This window comes from Mus pahari, chromosome 17 (genome assembly GCF_900095145.1).
Source record: "Mus pahari chromosome 17, PAHARI_EIJ_v1.1, whole genome shotgun sequence".
Classification (NCBI taxonomy): domain Eukaryota; kingdom Metazoa; phylum Chordata; class Mammalia; order Rodentia; family Muridae; genus Mus; species Mus pahari.
Genome location: NC_034606.1, coordinates 45,279,708 through 45,296,218, shown reverse-complemented (window position 1 = coordinate 45,296,218; position 16,511 = coordinate 45,279,708). Strand labels below are relative to the sequence as shown.

Sequence of the window (16,511 nt, the reverse complement as noted above, 5' to 3'; positions counted from 1 at the left end):
TCTAAGCTCCTTCTCTGGCACCATGCTTGCCTGTTGTCATGCCATGAATGGACTAAACTAAATGGCCAGCCTCAGTTAAATGTTTTCCTTTACATCAGGTGGTGGTGGCACACACCTTTAATCCCAGCACTTGGGAGGCAGAGGCAGGCAGATTTCTGAGTTCGAGGCCAGCCTGGTCTACAAAGTGAGTTCCAGCACAGCCAGAGCGATACAGACAAACCCTGTCTTGAAAAAACAAAAAACAAACAAACAAAAAAATCGTGTTACTCTGAGAAATATGACCTTCCTTCATGAGGGGCAGTCCCCTGCAGCAAGACCTCACATACTTTGCAATTGCCCCCATGCAGAACAAAGAGACTGGGCCTGGCTGGGATACAGGGAAGTTAATCGAGGGCAGCAAGAGGGCCGAGGGGGACACTGGGACTGCAGTCTAGGACACTGGCTTGGGAACAGTTGCAGTAGAGGTCAGACAGAAGGACAAAAGTAGAGTCTCTTATAAACATCACCTTGTCACTAAGAAAGCCGATGGGCAATGAGCTGAGGCAAGAAATAGAAGGTGGGACACTGGCTGGAAGAGAGAGGGTTCTGGGAAATAGTAAGGGATGAAAGATAGACTCAGGGAGAGCCATGAGAGATGAGACAAAAACAAAACAAAAAAAAAAACAAAACAAAAAAAACAAAAAAACAAAAACGGACCAAGATGATGGATGTAAACCATTGCGTGGATGAACTTGGAGAGACGCTGAGGGAACCGAGAAGGAAGAAGCAGGTGGGGGACTGAAGGAGAGGTTAACTAACCAAATGGCAGGCATAGGATAGTTTAAATGGATTACATAAGTTATGACCTAGTCAGGGAATGAGCCAAAGTTTATTCCCTAGGCATTTATTAGTAAATATTTAGTCTCGGAGTCATTTTGGGAGCAGGATTGGGAAAGAAAAAACAGTTTATTAATTTTTTTTTAACACAAAAACCCTTAGGGAGCTCAGCACAGAGGTACAGAGGACAGCTGAGGAAGCTGAAGAAAGCTCTTCTGAGGAGGACACATGCAGCTAAGCCCTGTAAGCAGGCAGGGATGGTCAGACTGTGGCAGACTGGAATCAGACCATCCCTCCCAGGAAACGGCACCTTCACCGTCCTTCCTTCCATGGCAGCTGGCTGCTGGAGTACTGTCTGCTGTCAGACACCGTGTGCCACCTTCTTCCCTACCCTCTGGAGGACAGAGGCTCTGACACACAGCTGGCTGGCGGCCGCCGGGCATCTGCCGTTCTCAAGCCATGCGTTTCTCTGCCTCAAACCGGTGACCAGGCAACCACGAGGGTCCCACTGCACAAGCCTACCATGCCAAACACCACCTTCCCCGCCCGAGGCCGCCTCCATAGCTTGGGCCAGTGTGAGTTCCCATGGTGTATCTACTAGGCTTGGCTGCAGGGATTTTAAAACCACAGTTCACAAAAGCCCTAAGTCCTCTGAAGGTCTGAAGGGACAGCCAGCAGCCCCTCAGCTCTACCCAGTAGCCTCAGGAACTTGTCATCCTGGACAGTACCATCTGTCAAGTCACCCACCCTTTGACGTGGAGAAGGGGAGTCACTGATACTCCAGGAAGTTAGAGAAAATTCAAGGGAAGATCTGGGCTTCACAAAGTCTGACAGGACGTTTCCACACAGTGCTGATTCCTACCAGCACTGTTCCTAACGTGCCTGGTCCATGTCTCTCCACAGCAACCTCCTTGTTTACATCCCCACCCTCCCTCTTTGTTTTACCCCAGCCCTGACCACTGGGAACTCAGGCCAGGGGCGGAGGACTCCAAGGTTAGTGCTCTGGCTACTCAGCTGTTACCGTTTGCCTGCCCAGCTCAAACCTGCTCTCTAGCTTTCAGTGACCCACAACTGTGGGAGGTATGGGGGGCCTATCCTGAGACTGCCCAGAGATAGCCACAGAAGTCTGCTCAGAGTACGTCATGCTGTATGCATCCTGCCCGCAGCCACTCACTGCTACTTACAAGTAAGGGGCTAAGGCTTATCAAAAGGTAAGCCCCACGGCTGACTGACCCTACCTAAGGCCTATGTTCCCCACCCCTCCACTTGTACAGAGTCACTGCCTAGGTCCCTACTGGCCATCTCTGCCCACCATTCCACAATATGGTACCTGTTTAGAGGCCCCCAGTTCAGTCCCAGCTTCTGGCTTTTGTAGCCGCCGATTCCTTCCTCGGTGTCCCAGGCCAAACCAGGTCTGTCAGTTCTGTGCCTACGAGCTGATCCCGGGCAGGCCCATGCCAGCACCGCTGTCTACCTGGAACGGCTTCCTAGAGCCACCTCATCCCAGGCCTCAGGTCTCCTCAAGTGTAAAATACATGACCGGGCAGCTGGAGGGACAGCCCCAGCTCTCAGAGGAGCCAGGTACTGGGCGAGGCAGGAAGCACCTGCATTTTCCCTTCCTGGAGCTGTCAAGGCCAAGTGCAGGTAGCCAACCTCAGACCTTCCTCCTCTGTCCATTCTCAGGGCAGAGAGCCTAAAGGACAAAGCCTACCCCCACCCCCACCCCTGAGGATGCTCTCAGAGGACCAGAGATAACATCGGAATGATGCATATAGCATGCAAGCAAGCTCTCTGTCTCTTTCTCTTATGTTTCTTCCCGTCAGTCTGTCTGTCTCTGTGTGCACTTGTGTAGGGACAGGGTCTCATGTAGCCCAGGCTGCTCTCCCACTTGTTCGAGAGTCAAGGAAGACCTTGAACTCTCTTCTGTCCTCCATCCTTTAATTCCCAAGTGCTAGGTTGGACCAAAAATCTCTGTGTAGAGGTGACCCAGGATGACAAGCCCAGGGTGAGAACCCGTGCTGCCTCCTTTAAACGCAGCTCAGCACCCACAGCTCCACAGGGTAGTGTGGCGTAGAGGCTCTCCTTCCATGGGGGGGAAATGAGACCTGTGTGGTTGACCACAGATGAGACTTTAGATGGCCTGGAGGAGATCCCCAAGCAGCTGCTACCTAGGAGGGCCATTTTTGGCCCAGCCACAACCCTCATCCTCTATGGTAGATACAGACCTGGGCTTTGGAGGTGGCCGAGCAGAGTTCTGAGCACGCATATGGCAGGGCAGGGGTCATCAAGCTTTAGCTTGGCTTTGCACACAATACTCCACTCACAGAGGTTTCTCTCCCCACGTCTACACCTCAGAATAGCCTCCACCTCCCTGAGAAAGTCCCCAAGCTCAGACCACTCAAAGGTCCTGGACTTCCAAGCCGTTGGCTCCGTAGCCTGACCCTTCATCCTCCCAGCAGGCTGTAACCACCGAGTCCTAACCCCGCCCCTCAGAATACACTTGAACATCAAGGCAATAAACATCCCACAAACCAATAACCAAACAGGATGCCCACAGGTAGGAGCCCTTCCTGTTCTGTGTGACAGCATCTCCATCTGCCAGATGTCATGGCGGCACATCATGGCCCCAGCTGCCCATAGCCCCTCAGTGGGAAGGAGACGTGGAGCTAAGATACCAAGACTTCCCTGGTAGATGAAGGCCCTTCCCATTTCTCTAGTGAGAGGCTGAAATAGAGTCTGAGGAGAGGGGCAGGGTTTGACCTTCAGAACAGATGGGGCCAGAGAGGAACTGGGCAATTGTGAGAACAAGCGATTAATGATTAACAGCTTCCATTGGAAGAAGGTGAACCCGGCTCCTGTGAGAGTCTGTGGAAGCCTGGAGCCTCGGATACTCACTGAGCCACGCCCACTTGAACTGATCACAAGCATCTTCAGGAACCCAGAGGCCAGTAGGAGGATGAATCTGACGGGGCCCCTGGCCCTCAACTCCCCGCTACCTACGAGGCTCAAGCCTCCCATGCCCGGAAAGGTGGTCCTGTCTCATCAGCAGTAGGAAACAGAAAAGCCAAGCAAATCCTAGGGTCACACCGAGGCCAGCTCTGTCAGGAATTGGCTTCCGCAGCTATGGAAGGAAGAGTGGGGGTGCTCCCTGCACCAGGAACACCCCCCCCCCCGGCACAGCACCAGGGGGCACCGTGAGGTTGAAGTTGGGTCGTGGGTGCCTCTCAGTTTACTAAGGCCGAGGCCAGAGAAGATGGGACAAAAGAAACCTTCTGGACCTCTGCAGTAGTATTGGGGGGAAGCTCAGCTCTGAGCCGAAGGGACTTAGACTCAAAGCCTGACCTTTTCTTCATCCCCACCACCAAGTGATCCTAGGCAGGAACCTCAGAGACCCCTGCTTGCATAGTCAAACCAGCCACCCCCTCTCTTCACAAGAACTAAATGGAACGGCACCTAGGAGCCTTGGCAAGGGCCTGTTTTACAAGTTCTTAGTCTCCCTCTCCAGGTAGCCTCATGCCATGTCTGGTAGGATACTTGGTCTCTCTTCTTCTTCTGCAACCCCACAGACACGCTCACTGGCTTCCCTCTGCCTCTCTAACCACCACGGGTCACTACGAATGTCCCCATCTGGGCATCTCCCATTTTTAGCCCCGTGGCTCATGGCAGATCACTCCCAGAATGAACCCAAGGCTGCTCTGGATGTCCATAGACCCTGCTAAGATGGCTCTCGGGCCTTTACTCAATTCACCCTCCTCTTTCCTAGTCTTCCTCCCCAGGCTAAGCCTCACCTGGAGTCCTCAATGCTGGTGGTCTCCTGGTGCGCCACTCGCTCAGATCTCTGAGGGCTGGCAGCCTCTCTGATGTCACTGCCCGAGGCCTTCCTGAACAGTGACCCCCAAAACTAACTCTCTCTCTCTCTCTCTCTCTCTCTCTCTCTCTCTCTCTCTCTCTCTCTCTTTCTCCCCCACCCTCAGGTCATCCTTGAGGGAGCCGCTAACCCTTGTTTATGTCTCTCAGCCTTCAGGAATGTCAACTGTAGGAGCAAAGGGTCACTTTTGCTTTCCATCCCCACGACCCAGTAAACAACTGCTGGGGACTGGAACCAAACATTGCAAGGACCCCAGGAACCCTGGAAGAAGGGTTCAGGCACAGAGTGACAAGTTCTGTTGGACTCAGGGGTGCTCCGAGGATGGGCCCAGACACTAAGAACTCACATCTGATGGGACACCCTCCTTGATCTCAGTGCCAAAAAAAAAAAAAAAAAAAAAAAGCCACCACCTTCCCCCTCCTCAGAAAGTCCCCTCGACCCCCTCTGCTGAGGTCAGCATTCTTGTCCCAGCAGTGCCAGCCCCTCCCACCCAGGCTTGGGGCCTCCAGAGACAAAGTACAAAGGGCCACTTTAGCTCCGTCTCCAGCCCAGAGGGCTGGAGGAGGGAGGAGGTACTCCCTACCCCTCCACTGTCCTCTCAGGACCTCTCTGTTGATGGAGTCAATCCCCTTGCAATGTTTCCAGCATTGTCCTGGTGATATAGAGGCAGGGCAATGCACAGGGTGAGGGACAGGTGTCATGGCAGACAGGCGTCCACGGGCACTGACAGTCAAAAGAAGTGAGCGTGGGTGTGGGTGACACAGCCTGCTGCTGAGGAGACTGGCTTAACTTCTGCAGGCAAGCAGCAGAGTCCTCTGAATGGACCACTTTGACAAACAAGCCAATAACCTGTTACCCACGCCTGGCAGGGAAGGAGTCTTTGGGAACTTCTCTACGCCTGGTATTCTTTCCTCTGGGGCCACTCAATGATTAGCCAGGCAACCACACACACTGGCTCCCCAGGAACCTCCCCCTCAGTCCTTCCACTCAACATTCCTCCTCTATCTGATGACCTGCTGAGAATTCAAAAACAAACAAACAACAACAAGAACAAATAAGAAACCTTCCACCTAGCCCTGGCCGCCAGGCTCTCTCAGCATCCCTCAGTGCCCCCGTTGCAGGGACTTCCAGGCTGGCAGAACCGCCCCCTACCCTGAACTTCTCTCCCCTGGGCTGTGCCCTCCCCCAGCTGTTCTTCTCTGTATAACCCAGCCATCTTGGTTCCAGGTCCCGTTTTTTTCTGCCTTCTGGCTCCTTGGCTGCGGTTCAAGGTTCCTCGATTCCTTTCCCCTCTCTGCCCTTCTCCCACGATCCAGTCCAGTCTGGACCCTTCCAGGTGCCTCTATGCTCTCTCTCTCTCTCTCTCTCTCTCTCTCTCTCTCTCTCTCTCTCTCTTTTGGTTTTTCGAGACAGGGTTTCTCTGTGTCACTCTGGCTGTTCTGGAACTCACTCTGTAGACCAGGCTGGCCTTGAACTCAGAAATCCGCCTGCCTCTGCCTCCCAAGTGCTGGGATTAAAGGCATGCGCGACCACGCCAAGCGTTCGCTCTCTCTCATATCTACAATAAATCTCCTCCTCCATCCCTAGGAACAGTCATGCCCTTCCCCCACTTGTTTATTGACGTATTTATCTGTTTGTTTTCATTCAAGCACTTACCAAGATGACAGTAGCGCCACTCTGAGGTCTCTAGAACCAGCCAGGCTGGCACTAGTCTCTGGCTCCATGATCAGCAATTAACACTCACCAGGACAGTGGTGTGGCCTTCCTGAGGAAATCCCAGTCAGGTTCGCAGGAGCCGGCCCACTGTTTTTCTTCTTGGACCCAGTACCCTCTGAATAATGTCCAAGCACAAGGATAAAGTCCAAGCTAGGAGGCTTCGAGTTCTCAGGCCATCTCCCACCTCATACCTCTCTCACTGTTTGGACTTCCTGCTAGAGTTGGGGCATCTAGCCTGCTGGGCCGTCCCATGATTTGTACCCTTAGCCCCAAGTCTAATCTGACGACGAGGAAGTAATGAAGCACGGTCTGTTGAGTGAATAAAATGACTCTCTTCAAGGCCACACACCTGAACCCTTTGACAGCACGGCTGGCCTGCAACGCAGGAAAATGAGCAAAGTCCCCAGAGCTGCCTGTTATGTCGTAGACGTGTCACCTCAGGCTCCTGAGCCCCTCTGAGAAGGTGGCTTCCTTATGGTTTTCTTACAGAAGGAGGGACCGTGATGAAGAGGGGAGACAAAGGAAATGACTTCAGTCTTAAGTGTATAGAGTGAGCCACACAGAGCTGGGAGGAGCCAAGGGTGTGCAGGGCACAAAGGTCCCTGCCTTCACAAACAAGCACAAAGGTCCCTGCCTTCACAGACGACCACAGAGAAGACAAAGGACACTTCTTTCTTTCTTTTCCTTTTTTTTTTTCCTTTCAAAACAGGGTTTCTCTGTACAGGGTTTCTCCGTGTAGCCCTGGCCGTCCTGGAACTTGTGCTATAGACTAGGCTGGCCTCGAACTCAGAGATCCACCTGACTCTCTGCCTAGTGCTGAAGTTAAAGATGTGCACCACCACTGGCTGAAAACAGGAATTTTCTTTTTTTTCTTTTTCTTTTTCTTGGTTTTCTTCTCTTTTTCTTTCCTCTTTCCTTCTCTCTCTCTCTCTCTCTCTCTCTCTCTCTCTCTGGTTTTTTGAGACAGGGTTTCTCTGTACAGCTCTGGCTGTCCTGGAGCTTGCTCTGTGGACCAGGCTGGTCTCAAACTCAGAGATCCACCAGCATCTGCCTCCCAAACGCTGGGATCAAAGGCGTGCGCCACCACCGCCCGGCTAAGGAATTTTCAACAGGAAAGATATATAACCTGTTTCCCGCCCCCTAGAAGGCTGGGAATGGAGGTGATTAATTACCGGGTGATTTACACTATCTGTAAGGCCAGGCCATCTCAAGCTTCCACAAGCAGGACTGGAGGTGTCTAATAGCCTAGATGACCTCTGTACTATCTGTATGACCAAGACCACACCAGATCCCTTCCTAGGCCCTTAACACATGCAGCCTATCTCTAGAACCCATCTTCTTGGAGAAATTGGAATGTGCTTCGAGGTGAGTTTCAACATGGTTATGCCTCTTTGTGCACAGAGGACTGCATTACACCAGGAAACTTGGTTCCAACTTGTACTGTACTTAAAACATGCTCTACGTGTTCTAGAGTCTGACTCTAGAAGTTTGAACCAGCCCAGCTAACTACATTGTGCTGAAACAGATTTCCTTCATGCCTCTCACAGAGAATTCCTCTGCCAGCTGTTGCATTTGCAGGGACCTCCACGCATGGGGATAAAGAATGCGGGAAATGAAGAGAGATGGACGGAACGCTAGGCTTAGAATCCTCCTCACCATGTCCAAACTGCTCTTCCCACTGTGTGAAAGGAAAGAATGGCCAGGATGGGCGACTGCAGCAGATGACAAGTCCGAAGTGCTTCCTGTACCTAGGGACCCACCATTCATGAATATGGTCCCAACAGAGCAAGTACGGGCTGTTGGCTCTGGGTGTCCATAGGTTCTGAGCTTCCTGCAGCCTGCTGGCAAATAGTCTGGGCCACTCAGCTCTGCTCTCTGCCTGGGGCTCATCTGAGAGGCAGGCCTGAGTCTGAAAGACAGCTGTACAGACCTTAACAGGAGAGTTCTTGCAGATCTAATGCCAGCTCCCTATACGCTTTCTAGTCCAAGTTATGAAAACCGTAGCTGAGTCCTTTCCCATGCTATCAGAGTCTCTAAGGATGAAAGGGCAGGTCCCAAGGCCCTAGGGTGACTGATCTTATGCAAGGGTATTTCTGAGTGTTGGCCAGGACATACCATAGCAGTCATACCACAGCAGAGTCAGACGGAGCCTTTCTACAATAAGAGCCATGGGTCAGGATCTAACCGTCTCCATTGGAGACCTAGGAAGCCATCCATCATCAAAGGACATGGATGGAGCTGGAGAGATGTCTTAGTAGCTGAGAGTACATTCTGATCTTGCAGAGGAACAATGTTCAGTTCCCAGAACCCATGCTGGGCGAATCACAAGCACCTGTAACGCCATCTCCTGGGAATCTGATACCCACATCTGGCCTCTGTGGGGACCTAGACTGCACAAACCCACACACGCATAATTAAAAATAAATCTCTTTAAATTTTAGGGGTTTTATTATTTATTTATTTATTCATTCATTCGTTCATTCATTTTTCTCAAGACGGGCTCTTCACGTAGAAGAACTAGAACTGGCTCTGTAGACCAGGCTGGTCTTGAACTCACAGATCTGCCTGCCTCTGCTCCGGAGTACCAGTGTTAAAGGACTATGCCATGACTGACCAACTTAGTTTAATTTGAATTTTTTTTTTTTTTTACAAAAATTAGAAATACTGGGGCCTAGAGAGATGGCTTAGCAGGTAAGAACACCGACTGTTCTTCCAGAGGACCCGGGGTTCAATTCCCAGTACCCACATGGTGGCTCACAACTGTCTGTAACTCCACGATCTCACACCCTCACACAGACAGACAGACAGACATGCAGGCCAAACACCAATGCACATTTTAAAAAAACATTTTTTTTTTTTAATACCACATAGGTCTCCACCAGCCAGTTAATTCTTGCCCCATCCATGACTTAACTTTCTCACTTGGAAGACCCAGTAAGTGCTAAAAAGCAGGCATGTAAATTCTTACGTATCCCAGTAACTCTGAGGGGGAGGGGCAAGAGTCCAGTCATCTTCAGCCATTATCACGTTCAAGCCAGTCTGAGATACATGAAATCCTAAATAAAAAAAAAAAAAAAAAGTGGGGGCTGGTGAGATGGCTCAGTGGGTAAGAGCACCCGACTGCTCTTCTGAAGGTCTGGAGTTCAAATCCCAGCAACCACATGGTGGCTCACAACCATCTGTAACAAGATCTGATGCCTTCTTCTGGAGTGTCTGAAGACAGCTACAGTGTACTTACATATAATAAATAAACAAATCTTTTTTTAAAAAAAAAAGTGTTTTCTTGCACCATATACACTTAAGGAATGTTGCTAGGACCAGGAAAGTTCCATTAGTGGTTCCCACAGCCAGACATAGCTTCAGGTTCAGGAGATGGCGCCAGAACCAGACAGAAGGAAGAAGGGGCTATAGTCCAGGAACTTTTCTTCCCTCTTGCCTTTCAAAGACAAAACTTCCATTTTTTTTTTTTTTTTTTCTGTTTTGAACAGTTCCTCTTCCCTGTCAGGAAAACAGCAAAGGAAAGAGGTCGGCCTGGCCATTCTCCTGCCCGGCCAGATCCTTCAGCCCTGAGTTCTCACAGGCCCTCCCCTTGCCCCTGTACCTACCATCTCCACAGAGCTCTTGTCAGCTCTGGGGTGACGTGCATTTTTCTCCATCAGACTCTACCCTTCTGTACGCTGGAGGACGGGGGCTCAAAGAACTCTGTCCTCCTCACTCCCTGTCCATTCTAGACCTGACCCAGATCCTGGGGAGAAAGTCCCTATCTTGGGGACAGGGGCAGCATGAGAGGTATGATGGTGCAGAGAGCCCTGGGCTATCACACATCACCTGGGCTAAGTCCTTAGTGTCACAGACCTCTATATTCCCCTGACACAATGGGCAGGGGTTTTTTTGTTTTGTATTGGTTTGGTTTTTTTTTTGTTTGTTTGTTTGTTTTTTTTGGGGGGGTTTTCGAGACAGGGTTTCTCTGTATAGCGCTGACTGTCCTGGAACTCGTTCTGTAGACCAGGCTGGCCTTGAACTCAGAAATCCACCTGCCTCTGGCTGTCTCTGCCTCCCGAGTGCAGGGATTAAAGGCGTGTGCCACCACGCCTGGCTCACAATGGGCAGTTTTATCTGGCCATGAGGCCTGCAGGTTCCCAGCTCAGCCCCTCTACTTAGCTAAGAAGAAAACACCCTGTACTCAGCTTTAGCTTTCCTAGAATTTCAGGAGCTAAGGCAGAAAGTCTGTCCCACCACTCTGTCCCTTTGCCACGGAGATACAAGGAACCACTGAATCTTGATGCTGGCCCTCAAACCTCCAGTTCCGGCCAATCCCCTTCTTTTGCTCTGCAGAATCTCCACCAGGCTCCTCAGTGCCCTTGGCACAAGTACTGTACTTATCCCAAGGAGAAGACAGACCAAAGCCTTGGGCAATATGGGCTCATCCTTGGAGCCCCTGGGGATCAGACCTAACTTTCTGTGGGAGCCTCAATGACAAGTGCACAAAGGGTTCAGAGTAAGAGCTGGAGCAGGGTTCTGAACAAAGGGACAAAAGTCAGTGCCAAAGGTCCTGAGTTCAATTCCCAGTGACCACATGATGGCTTACAACCATTTATAATGGAATCTGATTCCCTCTTCTGTCATGCAGGCATGACATGCAAAAGAGTACTGATATAAATAAATAAATAAATAAATAAATAAATAAGACTCATTCTTTTAAAAAGATTTATTTATTAATTTTATGTATATGAGTTCACTGTAGCTATCTTCAGACACACAAGAAGAGGGCATCGGATCCCATTACAGATGGTTGTGAGCCACCATGTGGTTGCTGGGAATTGAACTCAGGACCTCTGGAAGAGCAGTCAGAGCTCTTAACTGCTGAGCCATCTCTCTAGCGTCTCCCTCCCTCGAGACAGGGTTTCTCTGTATAGCCCTGGGTGTTCTGGAATTCTCTAGGTAGACCAGGCTGGCCTCGAACTCAGAAATTCGCCTGCCTCTGCCTCCCAAGTGCTGCCCCTGCATAAAGAACCATTTGTAAACAGGTCCATTTCCTCCATATCCTTTCTTTTCCACTCCCTTTGGTGAGTGGTGGGCTAGAAGGGAGGTTAAAGTGTTTAAGAACAATCATTAAAAGTAGAGTTTTAAACCGGGCATGGTGGTGCACACCTTTAATCCCAGCACTTGGGAGGCTGAGACAGGTGGATTTCTGAGTTCGAGGCCAGCCTGGTCTACAAAGTGAGTTCCAGGACAGCCAGGACTGTACAGAGAAACCCTGCCTTGAAAAACCAAAATAAAATAAAATAAATAAATAAAATAAAATAAAATAAAATAAAGGCCGGGCTAGAGAGATGGTTCAATGGAACAACAGGAGCACTTACTGTTCTTGCAGAGGACCTAAGTTTGGCTCACAGCAGCTCACAAATATCTATAATTCCATTTCCAGGGGATCCAGTGTCATCTTCTGACATTCATGGGCACCAGGCATACACAAATGACACACACATATACATGCAAACAAAACACTCATATCTAGAAATTAAGTAAATCTAAAATAGGGGGGAAAACCTTTTAAAAATAAAACTTAAAAATGATAAATGAACAATAAAAATAAATATAGCTCTGATACAAAGCACTTGCCTCACACATACAAGGCCCTGAGTTCCAGTTCCACACCTACTATTACACAAAGAAAAAGGAAGAACAGCCCAGAGATGGGTATGGTAGCCCATGTCTGTAAATTCTAGATGGAGACAGAGCTGAAGCAGGAGGATTGAAATCTGTTTGAAGTCAATCTGGGCTACATAGTAATTCCCAGGCCAGCATGGCTACAGTATAACACTGTATAAATAAATTAATAAGTAAAAAATAAAATAAAGCTCTAGCATATTGGTCCTGTTAGCACTATAAATATAAGTTGTAACCATTTAGGTTTACAGTACTTATTAGTGGTAGGTGGTTCCCACACCATATGGAGTTTTCGGAGGACTCTGGCTGGCCTAACGCAAGCCCCAAAATCTTAAAGCTGGTAAGCCCATCTGTAGGAACCTTTGGGGGAACCTGACCAAGACAGTTGCTCAACTGCAAGGACCAGGGGAACAAATGGAAACATTTTAAGAAGTTGCTTGCCAATTTTTAGCTACTTTTGGTGGGCTTACTGTTTTATCCCTCCCCAGCAGGTTTGATTGCCCCTCCCTTCCTCCACAATTGGTTCTATTTTTCAACCTATTTGCATACCAGGCATTCAAAGAAGGATGCATTAACATTCTACAGAAGAAGTGGCAATTATTTTTAAGCCTCGGGCAGGGAGCGTGCCCCAGTTGCCTAAAGACTGGACCTGAAGGTACTGTAGTCTCACTGCCTTGAAGGCCTCCAGTAACTGTTCTCTTGCTGTAAAGAAACACTATGATCAAGGCAAAAATACAAGAAAACATTTAACTGGGGTTGGCTTATAGTTGCAGAGGTTCAGTCCCTTATAGTCATGGTGGGAAGCATGGCAGCATCCAGGCAGACATGGTGTTGAAAAAGTAGCAGAGAGGTTTCCACATTCTGATTCACAGGCATCAGATGGGGGCCGTGGGGGGGTCGTGGGGGGGGGACGGTGTGGAGTGAGTAACAACTGAGCCTGGCTATGGGTTTCAACACCAATCCCACCAGTGACATACTTTGCCCACCGGAGATTGCCAAATCCCACAAAACAGATAAGGAGCCTGCCTGTGAGGGGTGAGTCAGGCAGGGTGGTTGGAGGGAGTGTGTGTGTGTGGGAGATGGAGTAAGAAACTGGAGGGGGGCACGTAGGGGGAATCTTGCAGCCTGACTGGCAGTTGGGGGTGCTTCTTTATTTATACATAACTCAATAGGCATAAATAGATTTATATTGCTCCAAAACACAGATCATAGCACTTCTGTCCCTGGCACTTGTTTTAACTTCCTCTTGGTCATAAGTTTAGTCATCATTGATAAACCGTGACAAAACAGAGTAAGTTATCTTTTACAATCGTTTTCCCTCATCAATTCCATAACCAATTTTTAAGAATCTAGAGGCATGCCAGGCAGTCGTGGTGCATGCCTTTAATCCCATCACTCCGGAGGCAGAGGCAGGCAGAGTTCTGAGTTTGAGGCCAGCCTGGTCTACAGAGTTAGTTCTAGGACAGCCAGGGCTACACAGAGAAAGAAACCCTGTCTCATACAAACAGACAAAGAATCTAGAGGCATATTTTGCCAAAGCATGACAGCCTGTTCTCAGGCTGGTAGCTCTTGTGGTTTCAAGGGCATTAGACAGAAAATTGCCAAGCCAGCCGGGGCAGGCAGTCATATCACAAGCAGTGTATTATCAGAGTAATAAGTAAGATCAGAGTGCTAATTGTCATTAGGCCCCAAGAAAAATCTCCAGGCCAAAGCTGCTACAGTTATTCAATTTCTGCCATAATCAGTGTTTATAGTTTATATCTTTGTAGAATTTATTTATATGTCTAATCTTGGTATTCTTTTATTTCTTGGTCATATGACACCACAATGGCTTAACATGAGCTAACTTTTCTAAGACAGGGAGGTCTTAATACTTTATTCTTTTATCTCTTAGCCACAACAGTCTTTGTCCATCAATATAAGCCCCCGTGTAGGGCAGGGATAACTCCAGCCAATGTAACTTTATTGCTGTATCTTTTCCTCAAGGGGCATACCATATGTGGCCCACAATCTTGTCTGCTACATGCTTGCTTGAGTGTACAGTAGAAGAGGTTTTTAACCTGAGCTGCCTTTGTCTTGTTTATCTTTTGAAGTTGTCTTTATTTTTGACTATCTTGGTCCTGAGTGAGTAAAGCACAGAGGCAGATGCTCCAAGAGTGTCTTGGAGTCAGAGCCTCATAAGAGATCTCTGGTGTCTTTATTTGAGCCTCAGCCTCCAGGGTGTAAGGAAGACCGTCACGTGGGGCCAGATAAGGCTGTCTCCCTAAAGTCAGCAGAGTGGTATGTTCAGGACTCTGAAGCTCAGAAGCAGTACTCCTGGGAGAAGACATAAATGATTGCTAAGAAAATTTCCGTTAATCCAATATCCCAAGTTGTACAAATATTAAAAGCCCCTCCCCCCCGGAAGTATGCAACACACGGAGACCAAGAGGAAATGTAGAAGACGGCACGACACTGGTCGCAGGATGTGGCTTAGCTCTGCTGGATCCTGGTCAAGCAGATGGTCTGGCTTTATGACTTTCGCTTTTCCCGTTAGTTATGACGGTGCCAATACTGGTTCCAACAAAGTCGCACCTCCTCATCCTTCTCAAATAGTACCGCTCCCTGATGATGAAGCTTTCAAGTTCTTAAGCTACAGAGGCCATTCTTATTCAAACCACAATAGCCTCTGAGACTCTAGCTATCTTTTGCCAACTTCTGGGTGTCAATGGCTGGCTACCCATCACCTCAGAGACCTGATCTTCTGGAAGTCTTCCAAAGCTGTGACGCCTCTCAGAGCTACTTCTTGGTTGGCATCCCAAAGCCTTTGAGAGCTTTGAGCAGTACATTGTCAGAGCCGTATCCACTCTTGGCCAGCACCCCACTGAGAATAAAAACCTGTTCCATTTAAATCCGATGCTGTTTTATTATCATCCGTCCACTCTGTTCTTTGAATCAGGTGTGGCAAGGCCTCAGTTGGAAACAGGAGACAAACCTTCTCACTGGGTGTGGTCAAGGAAGCACCTTATAGATCTTTTTATCTGTGCCAGTCAAACTGTATCCTTTCTGGAAAAGGCTCTCACTTGCTGTCCTTGTAATCCCATTTAATAAATATTTAAAGAATATTTATTGAATGCCGGCTGCCTGCGAGGTCCAGTGCCAGCCCCTCCCGCCATGCTTGGTGGTCCTCACCTTTCAGCGGCACAATAATCTAACGACTAAAATCTTCCCAGGATACAGGCAAGCTCAGGGGGCGGCCCAGGCCAAAATCAGCCTCCAAAGGAGGCAAGACCGTCCAGCAACAGCAACAGTGATCGAAAGCCTAGGTGTTTGGGTACAGAGGCTAAGAACAAGTAGGGGACCAGAGGTATCACGAGGCAGCCAGGACTTTCCAGGACCAGACATCCCATACTGCCCCATGGGACGGATGCTAGCATGCTCAGGCAATGGGTAAGTATCCAGTGAACAGGAACAAGTCATTAACTGGGAGGTGGAGCTGGGGAGATACCTAAATGGCAACTCATCTGGGGGGTTTCTGCTAGCCAGACATCCTGAGTCCACAATGCCCGTTGAGACCCTCTCAGTTCCAAGCTGCCACTTCTGGAAGGTTCCTAGCCAAGAGGAATAGAGCAGCAGAAGGCTACCCAGGTTCTCCAGGCCTTCTCCTTCCCCAAAGAGGGCTCCACTTTAGCAGGAACCAAAGTTTTGTGACATATAACCTTTAAGTTCATAAAACAACTGAGTAATTAGTCAATGGTCTCAATGGCTCCGACTTTATGTTTGTAGAAAAGATGAAACTATGTGCACCAACAGGCACTTCCACTTTGGGCCACACAAGCAAAAATTATTTTAGGAATCCATTAACTATGTAGATATGGGCAAGGCTGTGGCCCCTGGTCTGCTCCACACTAGACCATGAGAGAAGTCGTAGACATCCTACCCATGTCTTCTTCTGAGAGGTGGAGACAGTAACTCCTACCAAACAGGGTTCCTGTGAGCACCTCTCTGTATTGTGAAGCTGCCCTCTGGAGGGTCAGTTTTCTTCATCAGGGATGGAGAAGGGATGGGGAAAGGTCAGAGCATTGGGGTCTGTGTTGAGAATCATTTATTTATGTATTTATTTGTTTATCCACATTTCCCAAAGACCTCCTCAGTATATAATTGGCTGACTATTGCAAACACATTAACAACAAACATACCAGGGCTGGGGAAATGGTCCAGTGGTTAGAAGCTGTTCTTCCAGAGACCCAGGTTTCATTCCTGGTTCCCATGTCAAGCAGCACATACCTGCCTCTAACTCCACCTACAGGGTATCTGACACTTTCTTCTGGCCTCTTCAGGCACCTGCACACATGGGTATGTCCATTCACACAGACACAGACACAGACACAGACACAGACACAGACACAGACACAGACACAGACACAGACACAGACACAGACACAGACACAGACACAGACAC

At 49.1% G+C, this 16,511-nt stretch overlaps 1 protein-coding gene across 3 annotated transcripts in view; it reads right to left on the bottom strand.

Annotated features, from left to right (window-relative positions):
- Window positions 1-16,511, bottom strand: part of Mgat3 (mannosyl (beta-1,4-)-glycoprotein beta-1,4-N-acetylglucosaminyltransferase) — a 44,164-nt gene that overhangs the window by 21,237 nt on the left and 6,416 nt on the right. The window contains exon 1 of one of the 3 annotated variants that reach the window (XM_029548171.1): window positions 6,341-6,840. The exons of 1 other annotated variant lie outside the window; for it this stretch is intronic. In XM_029548171.1, the coding sequence (XP_029404031.1) occupies window positions 6,341-6,408 (68 nt within the window). In that variant the 5' untranslated portion in view covers window positions 6,409-6,840. Of the gene's footprint in view, window positions 1-4,604; window positions 4,670-6,340; window positions 6,841-16,511 lie in introns of those variants that run through there. One more of the 3 variants, XM_029548172.1, reaches the window with a different exon arrangement.